Below are 10,791 nucleotides of genomic sequence, written 5' to 3'. Positions count from 1 at the left end.
TTTTGTCATTAATATAATTTATAAATATCAATTAATTTGTACCTTTTCTTTTACTGGACTGTTTAAAGCAAGGCTACCCCGTCGCGGATAAACATCAATAATACAATTAAATTTTAACATCAATGAAAAATAATATAGCTACATAGAAAATATTTTATCATAATATCTATTTTAATTTATAGCCTTATAGGTACTTACATAAAATATACCTACCTATCTTCTTTTTTTTTATTATAAATGTATTTATATTTTATAGTGATTTTATAATATAAAATATTGTATATTATAAAAAATATATATTAATATTTCAAAACTTAACGCAACCATCGCAATCCACCAAATATATAATTATCAGTTATCACTCACTGTTTGGGAAATGCTCTAAACTAGTCTAAACTAATATAATATTATGCGAGTATACTGCAGTATCAGTATACATACACGTAACATACTACCGTTTAATTAAATTGAATACTTTTTCAAGCTCCATAAAATATCAGGGCTTATATTTTTAGTTATTCGAGTTTTATATTAAAATCCTACGTATTTTTTTTTTAACTAAATCCACATATGGTATTAAGAATATTCGCTAATTCTTAAATTGTTTACTGTTATACCTACCTACTAATTTTCTGTTTTATTTTACTGTTAATTGCCATCAGTACCAGCTATAATTTAATCATACTATTCACGAACTAAGTGACAGTCCGTGATCACATCACAGGGCAAGGGCACAGAATAACAAATTGAACAAATTTTTGAGTGCTCCCTAGTCCCTTCTGGTTATTCTGTGATCATACTTTCACTCGAATTTGATAAGAATTTTTGTATATGATACCTTATCATTTTTTTTAATATGATTGTATCTATTATCAACTTACTATCTACCAGTAAATAGAAAATACAGATTAGTGATTACGATATTTCTCATGCCGAACAGTTGAACACGCTCGGCATTACTACCTAATGGTTAATTGTTTTTTTCGTTAAAAGTTTTTTATTAAATAATTCATAATTCCAACAGTAACTATCATAATATCGTACAAAAAGAATAAATTAGGTACTTATTAAAGTATTAATTTACCCGGTGATTACTTATCGTGTATCCATGTAATATGCATTCTACATTGTAAATCGTACAATTTTCAGGATGTTTTGTTTTCATAAAAATTTGTTTATAACAATTGTTCGTCAATATAGTTCGTCGAAAAAAGATGCAAAGGTAAAATATTTGACAAGTGTTTACTAAAATTATTAATAACATAATGGTATTTATTATTTTTTTTTGTTTGCAGCCCATACGAAATTATTTAAAACAAAATTCTAAATTTTTGGATTCATTAAGAATACACGTAAAAGCTGGAACTGGTGGTTTTGGTTTTCCCCGATACGGCGGTGAGGGTGGTAAAGGAGGTGATGTTTGTTTTGTAGCGACAGAAGGTATGTATTTTAATATGAACTTAATATCAAAATAATATATTTACATAATACTTTATCTTGGTAAACTTTTTTATATTTTATGTACAATACTTGTTAAGATACTAAGTTTGATTGATTTAATGTTTTTAAAATGTTACAATACAAATAATACATCTTCTTTATTGAAGAATTGAAATATTCTTTGCATAAATGATTTTTAAAATCAGCTAAATCTGAAAACTAAATAATAATAATGATTTATGAATGTATTTGGAATTTTGGTTGACTTAAATAATATTTGATAAATAATTTTTTATTTAAAGGTATGACACTGAAGGATTTTTTGAAAAAATGTCCACTAAAAAAAATACGAGCAGAAATGGGTGGTAATAGTCATTCTAGACGTATACTTGGTCAAAGCGGCGAAGATAAAAAAGTAAATGTACCTACTGGTATCACTGTTTATGATGATAAAAATTTGTTAATTGGTAAGCAATTACAATTTTTTAAGTTTACAATTTTGTTTCATATAATTTATGTTTTTTTTTTTTTGTTTAGGTAAAAATATATATTTTATGGTAATTTAAATAACCTAATTTCCTATAGCAGATAACAGATCTTGATACTAGTCAGGATACTAATATACTATAATGATTTATACATAGCAGTAAAGTATGGTATGCAAGAATGCAATCCCTCTACTTTTATTTTAAAGTTATTGGTTCTATACCCCTGCTAAATAGAATTAACACTAAATTTTTCTTTAAAATAATATTTTACTTATTATACAATATGATCATGATAAAAATATTAATTTATTAAAATATATTTAAGCCTTCAAGCTATTTTATCACTATATAGTACTTTCTATTTATGTTTAATTTGATATATCTTGTAAAATAATTGTTTAACAATATAACAAATAAGATTTTTGTCATTTTAATAAATTTCATGTTACTTACTATTTAATATAATAATATTTTGTATGTATATTTGTATCTTATGTTATAGGTGAGTTAAATGAGCCAGATTCTGAATTAATTGTTGCCAAAGGTGGAGAAGGAGGCAACAAAACAAATGGATATTGCGGTTTAAGAGGAGAAAGCAAATCTATTAAACTTGAACTTAAATTAATTGCTGATATTGGTCTAGTTGGTTTTCCAAATGCTGGAAAATCTACATTGCTAAAAGCTATTTCTAATGCCAAACCAAAAATTGCTTCTTACCCATGTAAGTAAAATATATATATAAAAAAAAAAATGAAATGTAATACGCTTTTATATATTTACAGTTACAACTATAAGACCTAATATTGGTGTTATGACTTATGATGACTTGCGACAAATATCAATGGCAGACTTACCAGGACTTATAGAAGGAGCTCATTGTAATATTGGAATGGGACATAGATTTCTTAGACATGTAGAGAGGACAAAATTACTTCTTCTTGTTGTTGACATAAATGGTTTTCAATTAAATCCCAAACATAAATTTCGATCATGTTTGGATACAGTAGTTTTATTAAATAAAGTTTGTATTTTAACCTTATTGTACTCGGCTATTAACTTATTAATTAAAGAATTATTTTCTTTACAGGAACTTGAGTTGTATAAAGAAGAACTACTAGATAAACCAGCTATGTTAGTAATTAACAAAATGGACACTGAAGGTGCCAAAGAGAAATATTTAGAGATTAAAAATCAATTAGAAAATTTAGATGGTAGGTACTTGCAGGGATATATTGGAACGTATATGGAAGTATACAGAGTATAGTTATAGCAGTTACAACAATATTAAGAGGACGTTGCACCTGCGTGTGTTGTCTCTGTCTTATACATGTATGACATAGTAAATTTTCGTTCACCAGTTTCAATAGTGTGCTTTTAGTTTTAATATTATAGTGAATTGACCTATTATCAAACTTTTAAGCAAGAACATTATCTGTGTTCTCTAGTTGGTTTTTTACAATATTTTAAGTGAACTATGATCATTTTGAAATATTTAATATTTTTCATATCCATAACTCGCCTAAAAATTAAAATATAGTAAAAATCCAACAAGAGAACACAGATAATGTTCTTACATAAAAGTTTGACAATAGGTCAATTCACTCTAATATTAAAACTAAAAGCACATTATTGAAACAGGTAAATGAAAATTTACTATGTCCTACGTGTGTTATACGGAGACAACACATGCGGGTGAAACGTCCTCTTAATAAAGAAATGTATATGGAAACAATATTGATTTTGTTAGCATACATAATACGATGTGTCTATGGTAAAAGGTGGACAATACGTACATTGTTTTATTTGTTTAATTCTGATTTCTGTTTTAAACTAAATTTTTTGGTTATCTGTGACCACTTAACTGACTGAGAACACCATATTACGTTATCAAAAATATAGCTGATGTGTAAATACATTTATATTAAGTTTCACAAAAAGGGATAATTAATTTTTTTTTTTTAACGACACAATGTTTAACAAATAAGGGACAAGCAACAAAAGTATGTATTTTGGCTAATTTTCTACCGCAAGTAGAACATATTTTTGAGATACATTTAAAATATGACGTATACATAAAACATAATTTACCAATACATCCCTGGTTATTTATCTTTTTATCATTATCATAGTTTAATTTTCAAAGTATAAACGTACAATTAATTTTTTCAGATGCTATTTTATCATATCCTGATGAAATTAAACCATCTAAAGCTATTAAATTTGATAAAATTTTAAAAATATCAGCTAAAGATCAGCCAGATGATGTACAACGAGTAAAATCAACAGTTCGTGAACTCTTAGATGTCAATGAAGAATTAAATAATAATATAGAATATAAATCTTTAAAAAGTATCAAAGAACAGTTAAGAGAACGTGGTCCTGCCCTAGTATAAATTAATGTACATTATTTATTTTTGATACCAGAATATGTTTTGTTATTATTTTAATTTAATTATTTTTTTTTTTATTATTATTCTTGATAAAGACTGTTGATTCAAATAATTAAATATTTTATTCAATTTTTTAATTCAAAATATTGTTTAAAACATTTTGCATTTCTTCCTAAGTTCTGATAATTTAGAAAATTGCATTTTATACTGGCAAAACTCAATAATTGTATTTAAAAACAATACAGAAACTTGAAAAACACTAGCTTATAGAAAGAAAAAAATATATAATGGTTATTTTATTTATCTCTAGGTATGATATATTTGATATGCATACAATATAATTTAGTATACTCTTTCCAGCGAAAGAACATGCTGAAGTCCAACAAAAATAAGTTCTTATACACATCTTCATGCCTCTTCCTGTCATATTGAAACAAGTCTGGAAGGTTGGGTGTCATAAGAATGCACAGAATCAGCATATTTTCTCATTGGACAGAGTATAAGTAAACACGAAAGAAGAAAATACTTATGAGTTATGAATCTATTTATGAGATTAATATTTTGAGAAATATGTGTTCTTTATTTGATTTAGAAGATGTATGTATGCATCTATTAAATAAGTAAAATTGTCTTTGTTATAAATATATAATAGGTAGGAAGTATAAAATAAATATTATTATTCATACAATTTTCAAATTAAGTATGTTCAAACTAGAATATGAACCGTATCAACTGATTACATTTTAATTTAATTATATGATAACTGTTGTTAAGTGCATTTATTAATTATTACCATTTAAATGTTTGTAGTAAAAGAAAACAGGTAACATTCAAATATTAAATAGATCCATTAGGTATACTTATATTCTCATAATTGATAGTCTAAATTAGGTCTGTGGGCTGTTAATAAATCAATAATAAAATATTTATAGAAAATTAATTTTTTAAATATAGTAGTATAATACTGCTATCCTGCAAATAATTATAATTAAATAAATTGAGAAAAATATCAACAATTATTACTTTCATATGTTACAGTCTAGACGTTTTAATCTCTGACAACAACAAAATACTACCTCAGCTAATTATATCTAAAGCAATTAGTTTATAATCATATTATTTATTTATTGCCACCATATAGTAGGTAAAAAAACATATATCTACTTTAAGTATTAAAAACTTATTTAAAAATTAAATTTACCGAGTAATGTACCTACATAATTGCACCAGATAAATAATTTTAGCACAATTTTATGGAAATTGAGATGGGTAATGTTTAAATTGTATTGAATTTATCTTACACATTTTAATAGTATTCGGAAAAAAAGCCCCTAACAACATTCATTGGAAAAAAAAGCACCATACCAACTAAATACATTATTGGTTATTTTATTATGATTTACATAATTCGATATAATCATTACATTTATCTATATGTAACACTTCTTTAACATATCTAAAAGTATAGTTGCAGTCTGCATTTAACATTGTCGATAATTTCCATCAGAGCCGTAGCAATGTTCATCATTTGCGCTCCTGGACATTTAACATATTTCCGCCCTTCTAAAAATTGTTTATCCCCCTCCTCCTTGCCCGCGTAAATATAAAGACATTCGTTATTTTATTTTATTTTTATTAGCTATTATAATAATTTAAAAAATAATTGTACTTATATACATTTCAAAATTTCACTTTTCGTGCTTTTTTAGTAGCAAATTCATCTATAACATTTTCAAAATTAATTTTTGAAGCCAATTCACGTTCAAATGATATAATACCCATATATTTTTCAATTTTTCCTGCGACATTGTAGACCTTAGATAGTTATTGGTTCTTAATAATTTTCAGTTAGCTAAAACTTCGATCCCAAGTGTTTCCTTTCATGGACTGATACAAAAAGACTAAATACTAAAATAGGAGTAGTTATCTACCACCCATAAATATGAATAAATTGATGAAGGTCTTTAAAATATAAAAACAAAACATTTAGAATCATAATTTTAAATTAATATAACATGCAGCTATGAGTTAATAATAATAATCGATTTTGATGTTTATTATTTTGCGAACACTTGAAAATTATAATATTTTTGTAGCTATTCTAGTATAATTTATTTTGCCCATATTCTAAATAAAATTCATGTCATTAATAATTGGTATAACATATGATGGTATATTTTATTCTGAATTTTGCGTTTCTTTTTTTGTTATGCCCCTGGCCTGGGCCAGTTTTGCCAAGCCCTAGCTACGGCTCTGATTTCCATTTATCATTCGTACTTACATAATTTAAAAAATGTTAAAGAATAAAAATTTAAAATAATTGTCATTTGTTTATAATTTTAATAACTTATTATTAATAAGTACCATTTTTTAACTTTAGTATACAAATGATAAATGACAATTATTTAAAAATTTTTTAAATTATATAGGTAGTAATGACAATTACCGACAATGTTAAATGCAGATTGCAGCTATATACTTAAAGATATGCTAAAGAAGTGTTACATAGATAAATGTAATGACTAATGATTATATTTAATTATGTAAATCATAATAAAATAACGAATAATGTATTTAGCTGGTACGGGGCTTTTTTCAAAGGTTTCATTTAAACATACTGTATATTTAAAACGGATACTTTTCATATATAAATAATATATTTTTTACCCAATTAACCTTGGTGTTTTTTAGAGCACCTAGGTTTTGATGGGTAATATTGTATTTTTTTTTTTATATTAAATTAAATGAGGAATAGAAAATTAAACTTGTATTATGTGTAGGTATATAAATGTATAATAACAGAAATATAAATAATATTAAGTATAAATTAGGTTTTAGTTAAATTTCTATTTTAAAACCTAATGTATAGGTAGATAGATACTTACATTGAAGTAGGTATAGGTATAATTTAAGGGTTATTTTTTTGGCTGACATTGAATTGAGTCCCGCAAGGCTGCAAGTACTTTTGGGTTATCGAAGTTGAGTCCGACCAATATTGTTAGGTTGTACGAGCCTATTATTGATATATATTGATTGCTTACATCGTTTTTAATAATAATAATAATAATGATAATGTGTAATATAATAATGTTAATAATTAAAATATAGTGACTGGTAAAAATTTAAATTATACCTACAGATTTTAAAAAGTTAAATTTCCAAATTTGCTTATTTATATATTTGTTTGTCTGCTCCCGTAAAAATTTTTCTTTTTCTAATGTTTCTTTACGTGGTCTTTTTACTTTGCTTTTTAATTTTATTTATGTATCAGACTGTATTCCCTGAAGAGTGTCCACAAGAATAAAAATGTTTGGTTGTCCCGAATGAAAAAAATCATTTAATTTTGAGTGAATTTTACTGTGTAGGTTCTACTGGTACTAGGTAGTTATAATAGTTTATCTATACGGACTCAATTCAAAGATATTAAGATAATAAGCGGGACTCAATTCAATATCACCGTTAGAATTTACCTAAATTGGAAATATAATTATTAGGTATTTGTTTGTAATATCTATAGATATGCTTAGCAACAAAAATTACCGTATTATAGGTACAAGATTATTATAAAGATATGATAGCAATGGCGTATTTGAGTTGAGACCATTTGGGGGACGAAATTAATTTTCTTCTATACAAACTAAAAATAATTTAAGTATAGTTGATTACCTTAATAGGTATAGAATTCTTATTGTGTTTAGTATGATATCATAATGATTTACAATCTTTATTAAACGGTACATATTTTAAATAAATTATTAATTAATGTATTATATAGAAAAAAATACGAGTGATGATGGGGAGGCGAATATCCCCTTCGCCCCCTCAAATACACCCTTGTATGATAGTCATAGGGAGTTACGATTATAAGACGCGTATCTAACCATCTATGTTCACTTATGATGTATTATGCTACAATCTACATAATTTACCTAAGTATAAACAATACAAGTAATTATTTATTTTAGGTTCTGGGCGGAGCGATGAATTGATTCAACCATAATGAGGGGGTTTTATATTCTCCTTGATTTTTATAAAATTTAGTATCTTTTATTGGTTTTACTTTTTTTTTAATATAGGTGTTAGGTACCTATCTAATATTTGGCACATTTTTGAAATTAGTATTGAGTGTTGACATTCAAAATGCGCGTGCAAACCTTATGACATTTTGCCGCCAACGTAAAAATTGTTATTGTCATTAATTTTATTTTTATCGTTGTTCGTGTATCTATCTATAAGGCTATACAATCATTATTGTTCTATTTTAAAACGTATGTAATGTGTATTTGACATGCACATTTTATCGTGGCCTGCAGTTAAAAAAATGCTATCATATCTTTGAATTTACAATTTGTTTTAAAAAAAAAAATAAAGCACAATAACTTCAAAATGTATAGTAAACCTTTCGAATATCGTGGGCACAGCAGAGGTAGAACATAGAATTTTAAAAATAGACATTTGTTCTTAGCCAAAAAATTATTGACCGTAAGATCACGTTAAATACAAGGTGACTAAAAATACTGCGTCAAAATCGTTTTCACCCAACTCACAAATTAAGTAGGCGCCATTTGTTATTTTGTACTTATTGATAATTGCGCAAATTAGACGTCCTATTCTATTTGAAATAGAACACATTCATTTCTTAAAAACAAGATATCTACGGAAATTATAAATACATTCAACATTGTAATAAATATTAAAATTTTAGTGAATAGACGATCACATGGCGAGTTTAACAAAAATATATCTATACCTACAACTGAACATATAATAATATTATTTGCTTAATAATATATTTATCTTTGTGTGAAGGTACCTACAGTAAATTTTGTGTCTAAAATGACGTACTTACACTTTTCACTAGAGATTTTTCAATGTATGTCATCCTTCTAAACTTATCATGTTTGTTTTCATTGACAATTTGGTGTTAACCATCATAATGACATAGAGATAGAGGTAATCATCGCAACCTAATAATGTGGGGTTTCTGTTGTCAATTACATTTTCAGGCCGACGCACGACGTATACAGGGCATTTAATTTGACAACAGTGGTGTGAACATTTAAAATATGTAAAAAAAATTGAAATCAAAACAATAATATTAAACGTAATTTTATGAAATGCACATAATCTGTTAAAAGTATAGGATACCTATGTTAACATTGTTTGTTTACACTTGATAAGGTAAAATTAAACGCATTTTTTGCGTGGTTTACTACATTTTGAGCTTTTACACAGCCCTGTATAACAAAATTTATGGCTTCAAGAGGTTGTCCAAACATATTTTCCTACTCTAATTTTGTCCCTCAGTGACCGCCATGTGGTCCCTTCTGGTCCATTGCCAGTTCTAGATGGGAATCCGCGGACTGATTTTCATATTCATTTTCTTGTGACAAAATCGTTTTCATTTTATAAGTCATAACATAACTCCTTAGTTTGTTGTTTTGACTAAGCAATATTCGCGAGCTTTTTTATCGTATTTTAGTTTATTATTTGTTATTTTATTCGACTGCTTTATATCACGTAATAGATTGATTTTATAACCATGTTTTCTAGTGATTCGTGATGCGAAGTTCTAGTTGGATTGATCTATAACAATTTTGAAGGTCGAGGACAAAATACTGTAAGTACACAATTTCGTATTACAAGTAAAGTTGTAAGTTGATATTGAATCCAACACAAGACATTTTTAATCATTGAAATGATTCTCTACGATATATATTGTAAATACATACCTAATAAATTATTTTATCTTAAAAACTTAAAAAAGAAAATAGGCCGGATATTCAATGTATCAACTACCATATCTTGGCATAATGATGTTCCTGTTTATAACCACTATGAAACTTCATAATAATTAATAAATACGTTGTAATTATTCTAAAATTATCTCTGGTATATAGTATTTACTATAATAGTAGACATATTATATCATTAATTATAAATACTAGTATTTCAAACTATAATTTTTTTTTAAATTCGTTTAGTAGGTAGAAAAGTAGTACAAAAAATATTTTGTCATTTTTTAATTTGCATCGATTTTTTTTTATTATAATTTATTTACAAATCTAACGTAGGTATAATAATATTCAAAATTAAATTAAGGTGTACATGCTGTACGCAGTTAAAAAATAGTTTTACACCGAGATTAAAGATTTCTAGATATCCAAGGGGTCATACAAGACTACTGATATCTTTAGGTTGTACGATTTTTTTTATATAAATATTATTGATAAGATTAGACTATACACTATACAGTCTAAAAATGAGAATAATTATCAATTAAATATAATAATTATATATGGTTATAAATAAATAATCGTAAATACATATTTAGCAATTAAATTGATAATCAGTAATATTAAATCATATTCGTGATTGCAAGATGTAATATTATAGTTACTAGTATGACGTAAAAGTTAAAACCTGATATTTGTTATAGGGTCAATACTCATAATAATTATAAACTGTTTTTG

At 25.9% G+C, this 10,791-nt stretch overlaps 2 protein-coding genes across 3 annotated transcripts in view; both read left to right on the top strand.

The window, feature by feature from the left end:
- Positions 1-914: 914 nt before the first annotated feature.
- LOC113553402 (GTP-binding protein 10 homolog) lies at positions 915-4,399 on the top strand. 2 transcript variants are annotated; one of them, XM_026956716.1, is made up of 8 exons: positions 915-1,060; positions 1,150-1,222; positions 1,296-1,440; positions 1,743-1,907; positions 2,431-2,649; positions 2,711-2,949; positions 3,016-3,139; positions 4,098-4,321. In XM_026956716.1, exons 2-8 carry the CDS (start codon positions 1,151-1,153, stop codon positions 4,319-4,321), a joined length of 1,188 nt encoding a protein of 395 aa, XP_026812517.1. In that variant the 5' UTR covers positions 915-1,060; position 1,150. The 2 variants fall into 2 exon arrangements, with proteins under 2 accessions (XP_026812517.1, XP_026812518.1); XM_026956717.1 differs by having other exon boundaries at positions 916-1,222; positions 4,098-4,399.
- Positions 4,400-9,751: 5,352 nt separating this feature from the next.
- The window catches only part of LOC113553272 (solute carrier family 2, facilitated glucose transporter member 1-like), a 56,837-nt gene continuing 55,797 nt past the window's right edge, over positions 9,752-10,791 (top strand). Inside the window, exon 1 of the mRNA XM_026956512.1 lies at positions 9,752-9,938. The gene's annotated coding sequence lies outside the window, so the exon portion shown is untranslated. The remainder of the gene's footprint in view (positions 9,939-10,791) is intronic.

Source organism: Rhopalosiphum maidis, chromosome 2, assembly GCF_003676215.2.
Source record: "Rhopalosiphum maidis isolate BTI-1 chromosome 2, ASM367621v3, whole genome shotgun sequence".
NCBI classification, from domain to species: Eukaryota; Metazoa; Arthropoda; class Insecta; order Hemiptera; family Aphididae; genus Rhopalosiphum; species Rhopalosiphum maidis.
This window is presented reverse-complemented; position numbering and strand designations above follow the sequence as displayed.

Excerpts from the sequence above, each read along its gene's own strand:
- LOC113553402 (XM_026956717.1), top strand. The coding sequence starts at position 1,151 with ATGTTTTGTTTTCATAAAAATTTGTTTATAACAATTGTTCGTCAATAT. Across the intron at positions 2,650-2,710 it reads AAAAATTGCTTCTTACCCAT|TTACAACTATAAGACCTAAT; the intron begins GTAAGTAAAATA and ends ATATATTTACAG. Across the intron at positions 3,140-4,097 it reads TCAATTAGAAAATTTAGATG|ATGCTATTTTATCATATCCT; the intron begins GTAGGTACTTGC and ends TAATTTTTTCAG.